The sequence below is a fragment of the Myripristis murdjan genome, chromosome 19 (genome assembly GCF_902150065.1).
Source record: "Myripristis murdjan chromosome 19, fMyrMur1.1, whole genome shotgun sequence".
In the NCBI taxonomy this organism is placed as follows: Eukaryota; Metazoa; Chordata; class Actinopteri; order Holocentriformes; family Holocentridae; genus Myripristis; species Myripristis murdjan.
In genome coordinates, this window is record NC_043998.1 from 3,603,923 (window position 1) to 3,624,347 (window position 20,425).

General features: G+C 42.2%; 1 protein-coding gene across 1 annotated transcript; it reads right to left on the reverse strand.

Annotated features, from left to right (window-relative positions):
- Positions 1 to 10,913: 10,913 nt before the first annotated feature.
- pmp22b (peripheral myelin protein 22b) lies at positions 10,914 to 19,375 on the reverse strand. The gene is made up of 5 exons (XM_030078709.1): positions 19,270 to 19,375; positions 18,412 to 18,502; positions 17,924 to 18,017; positions 14,117 to 14,257; positions 10,914 to 12,806 (listed from the first exon to the last, which is right to left on the reverse strand). The coding sequence occupies exons 2-5, from the start codon at positions 18,487 to 18,489 to the stop codon at positions 12,646 to 12,648; spliced, it is 474 nt and encodes a 157-aa protein (XP_029934569.1). The 5' UTR covers positions 18,490 to 18,502; positions 19,270 to 19,375; the 3' UTR covers positions 10,914 to 12,645.
- Positions 19,376 to 20,425: the final 1,050 nt, after the last annotated feature.

Below are 20,425 nucleotides of genomic sequence, written 5' to 3' on the forward strand. Positions count from 1 at the left end.
TAAGTAGGTGATAATTAAATTGAAAACCAAAACTTTTAGTTTTACTGAGTCTCCAAACTCATTCTGGATAAATATTTCAAATCCATTAGATCCTAAAAATGAAACCAGGGTTGCCGCTGGTCATGGAATTTCTTGAATATCATGAAATCTTTATATTGTCTCTACAACTTGAATGCAACTTCAGTTCTGTGCAGTTTCGCTGTATTGGACTTCTGCAGGAAAACCATTTAATAAAAAGCTTAAATTTGGTTTGAAATATCATTTGGGATGTTCCAGAGGAATTTGGTAATGCAGTAAAAGTAAAACTTTCATTTTTCAATATATATTTTTTAAAATTTGTAATAAATGTTGGTGTAATTTCAAGGAAATTTCAAATATGTCACTTGCTGATTATCACCTACCTACCGTGAAATTTTCGGCCTACTAAAATGAAGTTTTACCGAGTAAGGCAGATACAGGAGAGTGAATGTTCTGTCAGGATCCAATCTTACGCAAGCCGGGACACATGTAGGGCCACAGGCAGTGTCTCACTCTACACAAATCAGTCCAGCATGCATGGCACTACTTGTATCTCCTGACTGTCTGCTTTCCTGAAGAGGAATGACCACTCCATATTGATTTGATTTCCTCCCTTGTTAGCAGTGATTTGCTGAATGCCCAGACAGGTATACAGCCGATGATATAGTGGCGCCATCATGGACTGCTCTCTGCTGCCGACCCTCTGTGTGTGTGTGTGTGTGTGTGTGTGTGTGTGCATTCTTCCTCCTATATTAATGACATAAGAAAACCACACTTGAATTCTAATTAGGGCAATTTAATTTCATAATATATCATAACCAATATATAAGAAGCCTAATGTGTTTTGAATACTCTTTTTTATCAAACCATCTCACTATTTCTATTCTATATTTCATTTTCACTTTAAAAAAAAAAATGACACAGTGCTTGCTGTCTGATGCAATCTTTCTGTCTCTTTGGATACTAATGACTTCTTTAATTACAAGGCTGCCTGGTGATGCAGCAGCTATTGAACAATAGCCCTCAGTCTCTGCACCACCCATAGTGCAATTAGCTCTGCGTACAACATCCTGGTGTGTCCCGCGGCTTGCACCTGAGACTAACGACTCTGTAATCTGTTATCAATTATCACTTCTTCAGCTATCACTCCTCCACATCCCTGTCTTGTCCTTCATTTCCTCCCCTGCTCCTCACATCGTTGCCAAATTTCCTCATCACTTGATTAACGCCAACTTTTCCTCAGTAACCTCCGCTTTTATCCCTCAAACCATCCTCTCATACTTAAACACTTCCCTCTGTTTTCGCAGGGCCTTGTTTACTTCCTGGACCAGGATCCTTCATCCTGAGTACTGAGTCCATACCCCAGGGCTCCACACAGAAAGCCTTTCAAGTGTCTGAAGTAGTTTGGGGGCACTGAGCCCTCTGTCCGCCTCATCAATGCTCTCCCTCTTGTGTCCCTGGGATGTTATCCCCTTGTTTTCTTTTTGCCGGGCACCACATTCACTACCAAACACTGTATCCATGCTCTTTCAAGGACACTTGTTTTTTATTTGGCCTGGAATGTTTCTCTTGACTCTTTAACCCTTCACCAGAAGCTGTTTGCATATCTAAATACAGAGAGGCTTTTTCAGCTCCTCTGTGTCAGCTGAGGAGAGCAAAAGAAGAAAGGGAGAGTAATGTCAGGAGGAAGAGGAGGATGTTTTTGGAACGGGTGGCTTCAGCGAAGAGTGCGAAATTGTATCTGATCGTTCCCACCTTCGCAGCCACATTGTCTTTGAAATATTCATACTCCCATTTTAAGTTGTATAATAAGCTACAATAGCTAAAGTGACCTCTCCAAATCATGCACACTCGCTTTTCTCTCACCTCTCCTCTAAAATCTGTACACTTTGCCAGTCTTTCCTCCAGTTTCATTTCTTTCTCAAATTGCTCTCTTCCTTCATTCCTCCATTGTAGTAGCCCCCATTATCACCCCTCCTTGCAGTGACCCGTCCAAGTGGAGAAGGAAATTTCCAGATGGTTTAGCACTTGTCAGGGTGACTTCGGTGACCCCAGATGCTGTCCAGATGCAGGTCAACGGCAGGGTGCAGGATGCTGTCCAAGTGACTTACAGCATGCTGTAAAAAGCCACTACGGAAAGAAAGGCGAGAGGGTAAACTCAAAACTCCACTTTGCAAAATAAGCCAAACAGGCATGAAATGGCTCAAAGATTGAATTCCTTATTATTATGTTTAATTTTCTCTTTCCCTCTTGCTTGTGGAAGCCCGTTTTTGATGTCAGTAGTGGGAAAGTTGACACGTTAGTCTGAGGAGTACTGTGTCACCAAAGGTTCTGGTTTTTCTCAGTGGAAAGCATTAAGTGGCAAGTTAAGGTTTCCAAAAGAACCTGTTGAATTATTGCGCCCTGCCAGTATGGGGGAACACTGCAGTGAATATGTATATGTACGTGAATTTATTTCCTTAACACTCCAGTGTGATTTAGGTTTGGTGGTCCTTTACTGTGTGGACTACTCTTGCCAAAGACCATGGACCATTGGCTTTTGAAGTAGAGAGAAATGCCTTTATGCAGGCACTCTGGAGGAGCCCAGTGTCACTTTAATCTATGAGTAAGACACTTGAAGCACAATGTAATCGCTTTTTGTTTGGCCATCCATTTGATATGGCTGCTGAATCTCACACTGAAGCACTCTCAACTGCAGTGAAGTGATCAAATGAAGAACTGAGGGACGGATGCCAAGGGAACAAGTGCAGAAAATAGAAGAAATGAGCAGCGGTGCACCATCTACTTTTTTTTTTTTAAGATGCATTATGTGCTTGTGTTTTTTTCCTAATTAACCAGGGTTGTTTCAATGGTCCCAGAGTGCCTGGTGACTGGACTAATAGAAATAAGGGCTCTTTAATGGACCGAGGGCAGTCTATATTATTTTGCCCTTCAAGCTGGCCCCCGGAACACCCCTCGACCAAGCCACGGCCCATTCTTTAAACAACAGCCATAAAAGCCAATGAACCGTAGGAATATGTTTGCCATATGGCCTTTGATTGTTTGGCGGGGAAATAGAAGGAGAAAGCGAGAAAGCATAAAGGGGCTGAGGTGGTGTGTGTGTGTGTGTGTTGGTGGGAGAGGAGGTGGGGGGGGGTGGAACGTTGTCCTCAAAATTCCCCTGATTCTGCAAGGGGCTACGGCAAGGTCTGTGAGTGGTGGCAGTGTGAACATTATCCAGACGTGTGTGTGTGTGTGTGTGTGTGTATGTGAGTGATTTACAGCGCTGACCTGCAACTGCAACAGTGTTCCTAGTGACGAAGGGGGGTGGTTTTATGTAAGCTGTGAGGGCCAGGCCAGCAGGGGACTAGGCAAACCAGCAGCCCTGTACAATACCATTCAGACTGTTAACTTATAGACACACACTTACAGACACATGCGTACGCTATGTCTATGTCTGGCCAAGGCCCATCAACATGTCTTTTTGATAAATGATCCAATATAAGCACTTAACAGCAAAATTAAATGTGTGAAAATGATAGCTTTAAGACTTGAACTGAGTTCTGTGTGTGAATGTGTTGTTTATGTGTGAGTGTGTTGTTTGAGGAATGGGGGTGTGGATGGCTCAAAGTAATAATCCATGACACTTCAGTTCATGAAATCTTTTACATCTGGTGTTTTCAATACAGTGTCCTGAAGGTTTTTCATGGGAAAAATCCTTTGGCACACAGAAAACGATAGATTTAAAAAAAAAAAAAAAAAAAAAAACAGTGATTGGTTGGATTGAATGTGATTGGGTAATAATAGCAAAATAAATAAAAAAAGGAGAAGTCACCAACGTTACCAAAATAAAAAATGAACAGTGCATGAAGGTGCAGATGAGCTCTTAAATTTTACAAGCTTGTAGCTACATGTGATTTGCAGTGTTTATCTACTGTCTGCATTTTCTCTTTGTTATGTGTGTCCATGTGTCCACAGACAATGCAGTGCAGTTTTTGCTGTGGATAATTGTGGAGTCCAAATTTTCATGCCTGCATGTCCTGTCTTATCTCCCCCCTACTCTCTGTCTCTCCCCGCTCCTTTGTCATGGGACTCCACAGCTTTCGCAGCTATGTGGGCACTTAAGACCATACAGCAAAACACACAGAGGCTCGATGATTACCACAGACATATTATCCATTAGCACCCATGCTATCAGCCCTGGCCCACTATCTCCTGATGGGCCATGGCAGAGGCTCCATTGAGAGCAGATTACAGCATTCGTCTTTGTTCCACTAATCACCCTGTCTCTATGCCATGTAGATGAATGGCGATTGACTTTTTTTTTTTCCTTTTTTCCTTTTTTTTTTTAGGATGCGCAAAAGCTGGGGAAAGTAGCCGACTAATTAGGTTTACTAATCATGGCTTCATTAGCCTTTAGGCCTGCGTCTCAGTTCTTTTCTGTGTTTCTGAGGACAGAAAGACTGTCATTTTCTCTTATCGAGCCCCGTTTTTCCTCTCAGTTGTTGAAAAGGAGAGTGATCTCATAATTACAAGTTGTGTATTTGCCTTTCACCACTCTAAATAAATCAAATGGGTATTCAAATGAGGGCGTCCGTCCTTTTAGAGTTCTAGGACATGCTTTGTTTTGAGCTGCTTAGTGGATTCAATTTTGTCACAACAAAAGGCAAAGAGGATATTTGGGGATGTTACACACTCTGTCCAAATAGTAGCAACAAAGCACATGACTAGTTGGCAGTGAAATAGTTCTCTCAAAATTTGGATACATTATGTTATGATGGAAACTATTGCATTTATTTTCATTTTATATTTTAAGCTTTTTTCCAGGCTTATCATATTTAATAATGCTTGTGGTACCTGTAAAAGTACCTCTTTTTGCAGAATGCATTGCTTAGAACAGTAAACTGGGACTTACTCAGCAATTTATGATTTTATTCTCTTTTCCATTTTTTCTCTGAATGGAAACACGATGGTTGAAATGCATAAGTGGTGTATTGCAGTATCTCCATTCAGTTTTATTTTGCACCATTCAAGCGAAAACAGACTCGAGAAGCTGCTGCAGCACTAGGAGTACTAGGCTAACTGCATGATGGGGTGCTTACACATTGCCAACTGCTGTCTGTAGACTCTCCCTGCTTACTGGGTTTGAAGGCGCCGTGCGTTTTGCTGAACTTTGCAGAGTCAGAGTCAGGGCATTGTGCTGCTTCATGCAGAACACCGCACACAGAGAGGAATTTGATCTTCTTATGCTTTGTTATCCCAGAACTGTCCTAGCAGTTTTATCTCTGGCTCATATAGCTGTCTCCTCCTGCTCCGTCTGGCTGATTTAAGGCCTGTTGCCCTCGGTGACAGACAGACAACTCACTGCGCTCAGATGCTAAGTCCAATGTTGTGGTTGCTTAACATCATTGCCCATATCTTTCCATCTATGCTGTGTGCAAGTGTATGTGCGTGTGTGCAGACACAGCCTATTTTGATGTCGGTCTCAGGATGTGTGTATATGTGTGTGTGCTCATGCCACAGGAGAGTGGAACGGGACAGATCATAAAAAAAAGTATCTTCATAACCCCCAATGAATGGGGCTCTCAAATCAGCCTGTTTAAAATGCAGCACAGGCCCAAATAACTTGGCTGCTGAGTATCCCATTCCCATAGGAGGCCCTGTTATTGCCTGGGGAATTTATGAGTCTTCATAGACAGCCATTCAGTGACTTTTTACTGCCGTCCATCCGTCCAAGATCAAGCTTTACTGGGCCCCATGAGAGCTGTCTGTGTGCTTGTCTGCCTGTCTGTCTGTCTGTCTGTCTCTCTTTCTGCCTGTCTGTGTATCTGCAGAGATGAAAAGCAGTCTTGTTCGCCACGCATAATGCCAGACCTGACTCAGAGCTGAAACTTTCTTCTAAGTATTTCTTTGTCTCTCTTTCCAGTTTGCAATTTTGCAACTTCTATGTGTGTGTGTGTGTGTGAGTATGTGAGTGACCACTATGCATGCACAGCATTTGAGTGCTCTCCTGGCTATAATTACAATGGCACATTGCCCATGTTATTTGCTCCATATAGAGCCGAGAGATTCCTATCACGCCCCTTTGAGAGCGGGCTGCATTGAAATCAAAACCGAGTGCCGTTGCATGCTTTGACCATCCTGTGTGGCATGTGTCCGCCATGCTGCCCATGTTTGACTCTCCGTCGTTTACACTATGACACATACAGTCCATTCAGGGTCTGCTGCAGATGTTCTGCTGTCAAAGGCAGGATTTTCAGCTTAAAATTCATTGATCTTTTTAATGTCCTCCGGTGATCGAAGTATAAGTATGTGTGTGGCTATGCTTGCTCGTCCATATTAATGTTGCAAGCGCCACTTGAGTTTCATGAGGCAGACAGTGAGCCGTTACGTTACATATCAAATGTACACTGATGTTCCCCAGCTGCTAAAGGTGCATTCCGTAATGTTTAAGTCATTGGGTGACCTTATTTATGCGCTGAGTGGCCTATTTCCACACCACCGCCTGCTCCAAATCAGCCACAAAAGCTGCTGTCCATCCAATTGTGCCATGGCCAGAGCAGCTCCTGGCTCTTTCACTGCCAATAAAATGATTAGGCCCTCAGTGTGAGTGCGTGTTGGCGTAAGTGATTTTGATGTATGGCAGAGGCTGAAGTTGATTTAGTCCGGAACTACATCAGCTGCCAGTCTTTCCTTTATTTCCTGAACATGATGGACGCCCACAGGGTCAGGGGTCAGGTATGTGTGGTGATGACCTTGGGCCCGGTCTTGACCTTGAGAATAGGCTGATGCAGTGAGGCCTAGAAGGTACTGTGTCTGCGAGTTCAATAAGGTCCTTCTTTTCCACATGACAAATGAATGGCTCTGTCATTGGGGAAATAGAAAAAAAAACACACCCTGTCCACTCTGACCCCTTCAAACAGCGCTCCAGGGAAGGCGAGGGCCCGAGTCTGTTCCTGGGTTATGGCGAGGCCCTCAGTGGCCAGGGATCATGTTCCTAAATAACCCACAGATATCCACAGGGATTTATGGACCCGCCGGGCTGGAGGTACACCTTGAATCAGGGTCACCTTTGATGGGGTATAGGCAAGTATTGTGAATGAGTGGGAGCCTGTGTTTGTGTGTGAGTGTGTGTATGTGTTTGCCTGCACATGTGTTGCTCGAGTGCTTGGGTGCATGCGTGTGTATGCATGCTTGCATGCGCACATGCAAGTGTGTTTATGCCCATGCTAAAGCGTGAGAGGTCAGATCACCGTGTGACCGTTCTAATCTTGGCCAGCTGCAAGTTCTCGGCCCCTACAGCTCTATCTCCTCCTTTCTTTTTCAACTGAGGGATAGAAATTATTAAAGCTACAAATTACCCAGGCCCAGAGGTTCTTCTACTGGTGGTGATAGCAAGCAGATGGTAGCAAGACTAGGAGAGACCTAGCCCCCCTCCGCCAACCCCTGACATAAAGAACCATTTGCATTTCATGAGCCTTAATTGCGTCTGCTGCCCTCCTCCCCACCGGCTCTGCGATGTTGTGCCTGTCACTGTGCACCCATGCACCCTTGAAGGAGCCATGATAGATTAAGGTGAACCTTCTGTTTGCATCCCCCTCATTGTATTCCAGAAATTAGAAAATATTATCTCCCCGTAGACTCCAATTGGGGAAAAAAAGAAAAAGAAAAAAATGGGACAGGGGGTGATAATGACATTGGGTGGGACAGGATGTGATAGAGGGGAGTTTTTAGGACATTAATGGGAAAAGTGATTATTTCGCAGGCTCGTCCTTGACCCCGTGACGAAAGAACAATGTCACTCCCTGAATGAGAATGTATGTCACCCCGAGCCACCTTTTAGAAGTCTAAGGAAATATTATGTATTAGTCAGTCTTTGATAGACACAATACACTGATTTTGAGCTTTCTTCTTTACAAGTCTGGCTTTGGCTGTGAGTGGATAATAAAAGCATTTTTAAAAATCTGGTGATCAAATGTGCATGATGCTTGCTGAAATGTCCCAAAAAATCATAAGTAATGCAACAGGCACTGGGCAGTTCTTTTACAGACAAATACAGTGTTGGTTTAGGACAGCATGATAAATCTGTCTAGTGTCTGCTTTGTCCCCCCACATATTTACAGCCTTTGTTTGTGTGTGTATGTGTGTGTGTGTGCATATGAGTATGAATGCACGTGGTTGTGAACTTTGGCGGGGGGTTAATCTATTAAATGAACTCTTTGCATTTGGAGAAGGGGTTAGGGGTGACAGGGGCTGAAGGGTTGGGGCACTGCATATCAGATTTGAGTGACAGGGGTGAATTTTAGGGGTCGACCCTGGTCAGTTACTCCCATAAAAGAAGGAGAATACGAGGGCTGCTGGTATTTTATTCTCCCCTATTTCCCTTGCATTGGACTTGTTTTTCTTTATACAGAGGTGCATTCAAGTAAGGTTAATTGAATGGGTGCCAGAATGTTTCAGCAGTGACAAAGAGTTACACATATGAAAATTATTTGAATAAACTTTTCTGTGACTGACACTGAAACTTGAGCTGCTCAGTGATGGGAGCTCCCAGATCTGAAAGCCTTTAACTCCCATCAGTGGCTTTGTCCTTATAAATACAAGCTGCTTTGTTCAAACCCACACATATTTATTTAAAACTCTGGTGAAGATCCCACATTTTTTCCAAAGATATTAAATATGTCACGCTGAAATACAGGGAAATGTGTCTAAAATGATGAATAAGACATCTACATGTTTTCTGTTTGCTGCAGTGGTGCAGCCATGAAACTATGACATCTTGGGTTTGACTTTTTCACTCAAGTGTGATGTAACGTCATTGAATTGTTGCAACAAATATACATAATATGTTTGTGACATTGTCATGCAAAATTTTGAAAAAATGTTTTTTTTTTTTTTTTTTTTCAGTTTTTAAGCTACTCAGGGAGAAATGTAAGAGAAAATCTAGGGGTTTTAAGGGTTAACTGTACAAAGGTGAATCAGAGAACTGCGAAAACAGAGCTTGCATGCTCACGTAGCCCTATCTATACAACCCAATGTTCATTTTTTTTCCAGACATGCAAATTTTGTTTTGTGAGAGAGCAATCATGTCATGTCATTTGTTCATGTTTGTCAAAATTTGAAGTCATTTGTCAGCTGTCATTAGCTCTAATGTTGTGTTGTGCCATAAAAAGTGCAGCAGAGGAGGAGCATTCATTAGACTGACTGAAGGGTAATAGAGAGCAGACTAATCACTCCTCAGTCTTCCATACATGCATACTAATGATGAGGATGACCCGCCCTCTCAAACAAGCTGAGCTCTATAGACGAGGCTTAATGGTCACATATTGAATTAAGGAACTTTAACATACTTCACTGAGAAAAAAAATGATCTGTTAAGCCCAAGGGGGACATTTAGAAACTCATCGCTCCTCCCTTCATATCATGGCGCATGTGTTAGTGCAGTGGATTTGAGTGTAATGCTTATTTTGAACCACACAGAGGCAGTGTTTGCTACTTCAGTGTGGAATAGAAACTCTGCTGCTGTTGCTGCATGTATCCATCAGATGGCAGCATCACACAGCGCTTGATAAACCCTGTCAAACCAGAAAGTAAATAAAGATTGAACTGCACCTGTACTTAAATGTATTGGTAGCAGCAGTAGCAGTAGTAGTTGTAGGAGTAGTGGCAGTAGTAGTAAAGAAAGAACATCATAACATGTATGCAAACAGACAAACCTAATCTCTCTCTCTCTCGGGTGCGCGCGCACACACACACACACATACAAAGCGCAGTGTCCCCATTTTACCCAGAGCTATTCCAAGTATGTTAGAGGGAGAGGCACTGGGTGACTGTGACCTCTCAAGCCTGCAAGAAGAATCCCCCGTCTCCAGGAGTACTCTTTCATAGTTGGAGATGTAGATGTATCTCATCAGTTCAATGCACGAGTGCCAGTTATGAAAAAATTCTAACTTTTTAAATGCAGCAGATGAACCATGAGTCACTATCTATTGTCTATAAGGTTTGTTTTGTCATTGTTAAAGAGGCAGATACTGTGTCCACCGTTCTAATAGCTTGCATGATATACTGCCACTCCTGACAAGTGGTGTGGAAATACTATTTATGTGCGTGGTGTTTTATACCTGTATATGAGCATCAACACTCAACAAAACACAGAGCACAGAGCTATGAAGCTGAAAGACACAAAAAAGCTCTCTAGTGGTGGTAAGAAACATCCTTTAATGATTAAACTCAAACTAGCTTTGGTAATATCAAGAGCATGTGGACATTTAGGCGTAAAAAGGTCATAAACAGTTGAACTTTGAAGCTTTTACAGAAAACAGGACAAAGGGCAGTTGTCATTTGAGACTGAACATCTCTTCTAACTGAACCCTGACATGACATGACAGTGGTGAGCCTCATGCTGAAAACACTGTAGCCTGGGTAGTTGGTATAGTAAACTGTAGGTTGAATCACCTCATTCAGAGAAACATATGTCTTATTCTGGTTGTGGGCTACACAGTCTCACAGGACGTTTTAAATGGAGAGGGCAAACCCTTGCTTACAGTGTGCAGATCACATCACAAGTGCTGTTATTTCTGATGATAAGGTTGGAGAAACTGACATTGAAACACGAGCTGAGTGCTTTGAATGATTGGCATCGGATGCCAGCCTCCTTGCCACAGCCCAAGTGAATGCAACACAAGTCAAGCAGCACAGTATGCAACTGCAACATGCCAATTTATTTAGTCTATGAACACAGCCAGTGTTCATACTTAACATTCAAGTGTTAAACAGGTAGACTTACTGTTGCACACTGTACTCATGAACTCGCTGCATGCTGAATTGCAGCTGTGTTGTACGGGTCCATCTCACCGAAGATGGATATGCTATGCAACCGTGATTATTAATCATAACAGATTCATCACCACAAAAAGTTTAGAATTTGCATTAATTTTAATGACACATCTATTCCCAGTTATTGGCAGGGATTTCACATGATGCTTTTTGCAGCCCACAGCTTGAAATTAGAGATGTGTGTAGCAAAGTTTAAAGGTAGACATTCAACAAACAGCATATTAGCCTAGAAAATTACATCAGTAACTGCATTATGTAATTTCTAGCTCCTCATGCATCAAGTGTTAGCATCAATCCAGTCCCTTGTAAAAGTGGAATAATACACAATATTAGATGATGTAAGAATAGTGAAGTAGTGTCTTTTTCTGGTTGTTTTATTGAATGAGTGAGCGTTCAGGCTAGATTGTCAACATCTGTTATGCACAAGATATAAACAATGTTTTATACAGTAGAAGAGAGAAAAAAAACTAGACTTCAGTGGGCAGACACTGCAGCATGTCAAACTTCAAGTATGTGAAACAGACATTTGTATCATCACTGCAAAGCTCACTGTCCATACACTCACACACAGTTAATACTAAATGCGTTTTGTCCTATCCTCTGGTCTATTCTGATATGGCTTCATCTGAGTGGCATTGTTTCTATAAGGTTAAAATAATGCGGTTTGAACTGAGGCTGTAATGCCCTACAGTGAGCGTTTTCATTTTTCTGATATTCTGCCCAAGTGGCAGGTTGGCATCTAGAGAGTTTACCAGTCATACACGAGGTGAGCAAACACATTAACAGGAAAGAAGAGGTGAGGCAAATAGCTGAAATAACGCTGACATACAGTAATTTTACTGTGATCCATCTCTTAACAAACTGTCAAATGCATAATACTGACATTCCAAATGACTCTGCTTTCATCAATGCACTACCCCAAACTCAGTTATTCATTTTTACAGTAGCTAATCAAAAAAAATATTCAGATAAAAGGCTGTGTTCCCTAAAGAAGCAATTAGGCACATCACCTATGTAGAAGTGTACCCCTCTCTAACTCTCAACATACTTAATGGCAAGCTGTTTGACTCTAAACAATGACAAAGTAACTCAATTGTAAATGATTGCTATCAGTAATAGGAATGGTAAATACATAGCACCATCTTTGTTGAAAATAAGAAATAGAAAAAAAAAAATAACGAGAATAAAAACACTGAAACTTGCAAATTCACAAATAGAAAAGGACCAAATCTACATTTTATGGCTACTCTAGATCCATGGGTGTTACACCACTCTTTTTGGAAAGCAAGCTCATCCAAAAAAAAAAAAAAAAAAAAAATCTCTACCCTTTCTATTTTTATACATGCACTTTGGTTAAAATACTTCAAGAAACTTTACTTTTACTAATTCTTTGGCAATTACCAAAACAAAAAAAAAAGAAAAAAAAGGAAAAGAAAACACAACAAAATAGCGTCTAATTATTTCATCATTACAAACAAACACTGAGGCACTTAATCAGCTAAAACAAAGCTCAGATGAATATCTTTGTCGACAGAGCAACACAAAAACTATGTACATATATGTAAAAAGTGTTATAAATAGGTTTTAAACCATAGATACTATATACATCTTTAAACTGAGACAATATTGGTTGTTTTTGTGTCGTTTTGCGGGTTGTTTTCGTGGTGTTACCCCCTCGCGGTGATCTGGGTGTAATAGCCTGATGGCTCCGTGGGCCATTCGTACTCAGGCATCAGAACTTGTATTTTTGGGGAGGGCTGATGTCGCCGGGTTGGGCAGGGGTTACTGGGAACTCTGGGCTGGAGGAGGGTCTCATTCTCGCTTCCTCAAGATGACATAGATGAGTCCGCTGATCAGCGCCAAGGGGAAGGCCACCCACGCCAGGATGTAGGAGAAGCCGAAGGAGTCTGTCTTCTGTATCCACCCTGAACTCATCACCGTGTAGATGATAGCTCCGCTCATCACAAACAGGCCTGGTGAGAGAGGGCAGGGAGCATTATAAAACACTGGCATGCATCTTGTTCAATTCTCAGATCATGTTTCCCCTGCAGCACTGTGCCCTCTGTCTCGTGTCCTGGACTGAACCCTGCCTGGCAGAGGGGGTGAACAGGGTCAGTGTTTCCCAGGAGGTGTCCCTCCACATTACATCACAGTGTGTCATGCTCGCTGAACCCTAAACAAGCCTGCGCTAGATTCCTCTCCTTTTCATCTAAAGCTGTGGCACTGTGCCAAGCGGCCGCTCCACCCACCTCCCTGGTGTGACATGGCATGATCTGTTTGTTATTCAGGCCCCCGCACTGCCAGCCTTTTTGACATTTCAACTTGTGTGGCTGGCACTTTGCCCCGCACCATTCCCATCTGTGCGAGTGGGCACCTGTGCACCAGGCATTGTGCTGCTCCCCACCCTCAGGTTTCCACTGAACTGTATACAGTGCAGACCTGGGATGTTGGAAAGGGCTGCCAAGAAAAGGCACAATAGGCTGGCAACGCAGATTATTCCTGGCCAAAGGACATGAAGCACAATAGACAAGTGGAATATTAAACTGCTGATGCAGACTCTCTCCCCTATGCAAAGAAAATATATTTTCCTACATATGAAGCTGGTTGTCCTGGGTTAGCTCCACAGCACAATATATTATTTAGTGTTTTGGTTTACTTTTTAGTTGTTTAAAAATACTTACAAAAGTGAACTTTCCACTACGCTGCACTAACTAACATCAATTACGTTTCATATGCAAAGACTGAATTGAATGCAAGGTGTTGCCACTTGTCATATACTGAAAAATGCAGTGATCCACATTGAGTGAAAGCAAGAGGAATTTTGTTCACTCATGAAAAAGAAGTGAATGAAAGGAGCATTTCATTAAAATTAGTACTATAGTTGGAGACTTTATCGTAAACACTGTAAAGTATATAGCAATAAACAGCCCATGCATATATTGTAATGTACTGAAACCTGTAAGTACTGCTGGCTTCTTATATTTTATTTAATATATTACTATGTATTTCTAGTTCATACGGCAGCTGATACTCTGCCCCAGGCGATACAGTGAAAGTGTTTCATATTGTTTGCCTCTGTGTGTGTGCATATGGGTGTGGACGAGTGTGCGCTAACAAAGCATTTTCATTTTGCTCAGGTGCTGTTGCAATATTGTGTACCGTGAGCAGATGGCAGTTCATCCAAATCCAACAAACCGCCACTTAGACATCTGATGTTTAAACAAGCCAAAAAATCTCATGCTGTGTCAGTTTGATCTCAGTTATGTTTGAATAATGTACTCACTGGCAAGGATCTGGAAGGTTCCAGTGAGGAAGAAGCGTCCTCCCTTCTGCAGAGTGAAGAGCTGACAGAAGAAGAGGAAGAGCGACAGGAAGCTGAAGATGATGGACAGGATCATGAGAGCCTGGACCGCCTGAATCCACACTGCAGGGAAGGAGGGAAAGCTCTGTTAATAAACTGACCTATAGTCATTATCATTTGCAGAGTCATACTGTATTATATTGACTTAATGACAAAAGAGAATCTGTATTATAGTTTATATTATGGTTTAAACAGCCAACAACATTAATAGTGCCACATTTTCATAAGCATCCTATACAAGAGTGACATTTAAGGACCTTTTTTTTTTAAAGAAGTCAGATAATCTCTATAACACCCAAAGGCCATGATGGGAGTGGAGCTCAATGGGTGTGACTGGCATTTTCTCCACTGAACTCACACATCCTCTCAAACAGAAGGTAATGACCTGCCCCCGGCTGTTTTCTTCCCGGAATGTATAATGGATCCATAATAATGAAGCTGCCTTGGTATCTAGTTCCTAAAAGCTCTCTGCTCCGCACACAACAGGAGCTATGACTAAATGTGAAATATTGATTGTGACTGCTAGCTTTCCAAGGTCTGGCTACTAAAGGCCATTAACCCATTAGCCACCCATATTCACAGGGTAGACCAAATACTATTTACCTAAGCGATCTATGTGTGTACGTGTGTGCATATGTGAGTGTGTCCTCCAGTGTTCGGCACCCTGCCAGGAATCCCAGGATTTCCAAGCAGGTTCTATTTCTTGTCTGAGGGTTATCCATGCAAGCCTTCCTGGCCTCTCAGGTTTCCCAGTCTCTCTCTCTCTCTCTCTCTCTTTTTTTTTTTTTCTTCTTCTCATGTTTAGCTGTGTCTGCTGCTGCGCCCTTTCAGTGCCCAGCTTGTTCAGTTTCTATGTAACAGGGATTGATAGTGAAGGTGTTGACCCCTGCAGGATGAGGACATCTTCTGGCAGCAGCATGTACAGTTGCAGCCATAATAGAAGCCCCCCTCCATGGTTTATCTCTTCAACATTAGTATCAGATGACTATTAGGGGGGCAACAACATTACAGCAGCAGAGCAGCAAATGTATATAAAAAAAGTAGGACTTTGTCATGGCTGCATCTGTATGCAAGCTGCATGTAAACAAGAGCATTTGAGTGTCTGTCCGGTTGCCTCCAACATGTTCAGGCACCTGCAGCTTATTGATCCTATTGCATTATGTAAATCAAAGACATGTTGCGGTTTAATGGGCTACCACTTAAACCATGTATAAAGCCAAGATGCATAATTTATTAGCGGCTATATTGATGAGCTTAAGGATGGCTAAGTAATGAGACAGCTTACTTTGTGTTGTCTTTGACAAGCCACATCGTAACCCTGCAGACTAAAGTAATATCACTTCACAGTCCCATTTCTTATTCATGAGCTGTCTATCCACAGCCAATGTTTTCCTATTGTTTTCCTGGAGATACAAAGACAGAAATCTCTCTGTCAAAGATTTGGGGGAAAACAACACGTTGATTGATTGCACTAGGTCATCAGTACAGAGTCAGGTTACCCAGACTAACAATGTTGTCCTGGGCTCACTTTTGCAGATTGAGATATGCAAGGAAACCTGAAACGCTCGGCCATCCCATTTGCTGCAAAATCGCATTATCACTGTCCACAAAATAGGCTCAGCACAACATCAAATTGGAAAAGTCATTACATTCCACTGTAACAATTCTGTTTTCATAATACTGCATAATAATGGACTGAGCAATGGGCGAAATGTTCCAGCCACGTTCTATGAATAGTGTCCACCTATAAATACTGACGGCATATCACTGTTTTCAGATAAACAGACATTTTGTCTTCCTTCCTTGACCGTGTGGTACTAGGAAACAGTGACATCGGGCATTTCCTCACGTGAAGTGTGGTTCAAGGCTCAAAATATCACAGATAAGCAAGCACAGCTTCATATTAAAGAGGTTAAATGAATGGCATGATTTATCACTACACTATTACAGTACAAAAGCTCACTGTTTCCACTCATGCTTTCCACTGCAGCTCCAAACAGGAAAGGAATTGTTGATGACTTGATGCTGTCTTTCTCTCTTTCTATGCTGAGGCCCAGCACCCCGCTGCACCGAGAATCCAAGCCAACACAGTAACACTGAACAAAACTTTTAAGCTACTACAGTGTTTGTTCCACTATGTTTATGTCCTATGGGCCTAAGTGTTTGTGGCAGGGACAGAGGGCACTATTCTTGAATGGCTAATTTTAGAGCAAGTGAATTCCTTGATGTTTTTTTTTCCCATAAACAAGAGGGGTATGATGTTTAACTCGAGCTTAACATGTGATAACAGTGAGATGAGTATCCCTCTTCTGGGCGTCATCAAAGTGTAATGACTAAAACTGAAGCAACATTTCTGTGCCCAAGGCAACATCAAGGGAAAAGCAGAAGTGTCAAAACTGTCCTAAAAATAACCAAAGAGGATGACGATGATGCCCTCACTTCACCTCCGTCCACGCGACAGAAGGAATTTCCCCTCACTCCCAATAGTTTGATTGCTCAGCACAGCCTCAGAAGTTCCTCTTAACACATGTTTGATCTTGGCCCCCATGTGAGAACAGACCACCGTCTTCCATCTCCTAGAACCAAAGCAAAGGCCGAGGCACATGCGCCTTCTTAAACAAACAGTGTGCGTCAGTGCGTTAATGAAAGCAAGTCAAACAAACCGGCTGTGCCATGAAACCACCTGGCAGAGCACGTCGGGCCCTGTTGCCCTGACAAAATACACATTGGCTGAGAAGCACTCATTCTAGACACATGACATCACCAGCTGCAGCCAGGAGCTACCGCGCCACCCCAACGGCACATTTAGCAGCAAAACACAGACCTCATCAACAAGGATCTAATATAAGCCGGGGGCCTCTCCAAATCATTAATGCCATGTTTTGGAAATTTAATAAGAAGGAGTCCTCATAGTCCAAAATAATTCCATCCATTTCTACTTCATGCCAAGAGAAGGCAAAACAAAAGTAAACCAAACACATGGAGGAGGCTGCCGTGATCTAAATATGTCACTAAGACTGCAGCTGCTGTCTTAAATTTTCTTAATGATCCTCACAAACTAACACCGCATTTTATTATTTGACACTTGGGCGTCACCCACTGTCAGCCTGTTATGTCTGCATGGGGTGGTCCAAGGCCTCCCTGCTGTCAAACACCCTCTGCCTCACACATACACACACACACACACACACACACACACACAGAGTCCTGCCTAGATCTAACACTTTAAATACTCTCCACAGCCCCACCCTGGTCCACACCTCCCTAAATCTCCATCCCCTCTCACTATGGACTCCCAAACATGGGGTCTGAATAAGGACATCACACCATGACTATTTATACAGCAGCAGCCTATCAACAGTTCCACATTTCAGGCCGTAGTTACACATTTTCTGCCCTAGATGGCACCAGAGTCCCAGAGGAGCCCTGACACACCCACCTCAGGATGGTAAATGGAGGATTTAGCCCAAGTCACTGTACAAAGTTAAAGCTCCCCTCTATACTAAATGTTGATGGAGTAAATCAGCTTTAACACCATAAAGCTTTTCAAAAGACCCATGAGTCAAACCTAAAACCTGACTGATCATCAGCAAAATTCCTGTGAGAAATAATTCAACTTTACAGCAGATCACTGAAGGGAAATGCTCGATTTTAACATCCAAGGTCACTGTGTTATAAAACTACAAGTTACACATGTGGATGTACAAATCAGGGAGCTGTATATCTGACCTCCGGTCGAAGCAGGCTCACACTGGTACCCTCCATTGGTCAATGTGCAGTTTATCCAGAGGTCTGAGGTGGTGGTTTCACTTGTTGTCCATACCTGTTGTCAGCATACATACAAGAAGTCAGGAACAGAATCAAATGGGTGGGAAAAGACTCCAAAACTGACTGTAAATCTTTAGTAAATCATAACTCAGAATGCATGCATGGAAGGAACCCTAATTTTAAAAAGTCACCTTAGTATTTCAATAGGCCTATTATTTCTACTGGGACTTTTAGTGTGTATGGTTCTCACAGTGAGCTTATAGTGACATCATCAACTTTTTAAATCTCCCATAAGATTCCTAAAACATATTAAACACTGTTGGTATGCTGTGATAATTACTCTTTGTCTCTTTGGAATTTCACATTAGACAGCTGAGGTTATTTTTTGGAGGGAAATGTACTGTTGTTGAATATTAAATGGCATTTAAAAAAATAGTAATTTTACTCACGCTGACAATTGTTGACACAAACAAGAGAACCAGAGCAGCGACGTGCAGGCTGATGATTCCCAGTAGTAGGAGCAGCATCTTTGCAGAAGGGCTGGGCAAGAATGACAATAGCAGAAGACAGTCTATCAGTTTGTGTGCGTGTGTGTGTGTGTGTGTGTGTGTGTGTGTGTGTGTGTGTGTGTGTGTGTGTGTGTTTGAGTATCAGATCAGGGGGATATGGGTGTGTCGCTGCAGCATACACAGCATTTAAAAAAAAAAAAATCATCTAGATATACTCTGTCAGATGGCAGCGTCCCTATTTATATACATTGCGCAAACCAGGCTTAAATAAATAATGTACAGTTCAATCTAACCGTTCCGTTTTTATAATAAAACTTGTTTAAACTCGTTCATATGGAGGAAAAATAAACCAATAAACATTGCTCAGCAAATTTGACATAAAGCTTAAATTTATGGACTTATCTCCGTCCTGTTTTCCCATATACTCGAAATCGAAGCTGACACTCCGTTCAACTTATGTTTTCGGTCCTTGCAAGATGGTCACGGTTCTTATTTAGTGCTCAAGAGTGCAAATACGTCTGATATCTACAGCATAATTTCAGCACCAGAATGAAACAACAGGATTCAACAGAATGGAAGTTGGAAGTCGGTAGCAAAAGGTGATTTAGCTTGATATTTAATTCTCAGCTATCAAATAAGCTGCACCATAGAGTATTTGGAATGACAGTGAACTCCTACTCGGTGCGCGCATGTGAGCGGCGTATCCCCAAGGAAAAGCGCGTTTCGTTTGGATAATCCCTTAGAAAGGATTTTGAGCGAAGTTGAAAGCAGCAAAGTTTGCCACAAAAGTCCACTTACTCAAAAGGAGAGCTTGTATTTCCACAAAAAAGGTTGAAATCTGAAAGACGCAAAAGCAACTTTTCCCAAAAGAGTCCAACAGCGGTAGTCCCTCAGTCCTAAGTCCTTCTCAGACTAGATTGATGTCAGGGCTGACGCTGCTGTTATAAAGTGTCTCATTATGGAAGAACAACGCCCTGCGTGCGTCGCTGCGTCATGGAGTGGCCCCTCTCTGGTCCACAGCCAGGATTCCCAATATATCCAAGAGGCGCGCCGTGCGTAATAGCGCAGTGTAGCTTGAGGTTACTCACTGTATGTTTTGCAGTACCCTGACTGATCATTGTTTGGCTCTCATGGCAACGACAGACACACAACTACATCTGCTTTCGAGGAATTTCGTCTATTCTCTGACAGTTTCCCCTTTCCGTGACACTGTCTCTCCTGCCAAATCACAGGGCGCGCATACTATCTTTAGAATTTAATATTTTATGCCGATGTTGCTTGCTCAGCTACCTAACACTATCTATGTCTCAATCTATTTTTTAGATCTATTATCAGGTTTTTAACATAAGTTTAGGTCTCACATTAAATTATAATATATTTCATATTTCAGGGTGCAGCAGTTAAAACATATTAAACCTTTGTTTATTTGACTGTCTTTGATAATTTGGCTTTATTTTGCTGATTAGTGCCTTAACCATATACCACCAGCAAGTCTTTGAAGTATTTCATTGCTTTTTATGGTTACAGTAAGTACAGTAGAGTGAGGCATTTTGGGCTTTCTCCCAAATGGAATATCATATTGTAAAGTCAACCCTTCGTTGTCTGGGTAATAAGCAACACAAACATTGTCGTAGGGCTGTGTGGGTCCTCTCCCTCCTCATGTAGTTTGCCTCGTGACTCACAGCATGTGTGAAAGTGTGGATGGGTATGCCCAGCGAGAGATAGTATCTGGGGCTCTCCTCTGTTTGACATGACTCATTTCCAGTGGGAGTGAGAGGGCGTTGCAGCCTCAACAGGGACCTCAGCCCCTACCTCGTCTTTAAACGCAGAATTTACAAGTATGTACTGAGATAACAGTCCAGTAAATATGGGTGTACCAGTTACTGGAATTCAAGAAAATACATTTCAGTGCCAGTTTAGGGAGTAGATAAAGGTTAAAACTATAAATTTTAAA

Coding starts and splice junctions, on each gene's coding strand:
- pmp22b (XM_030078709.1), bottom strand. CDS start 18,489: ATGCTGCTCCTACTACTGGGAATCATCAGCCTGCACGTCGCTGCTCTG. Junction 18,018..18,411: donor TTGTGTCAACAATTGTCAGC/GTGAGTAAAATT, acceptor TGCTGACAACAG/GTATGGACAACAAGTGAAAC. Junction 12,807..14,116: donor AACCTTCCAGATCCTTGCCA/GTGAGTACATTA, acceptor CTCTCTCACCAG/GCCTGTTTGTGATGAGCGGA.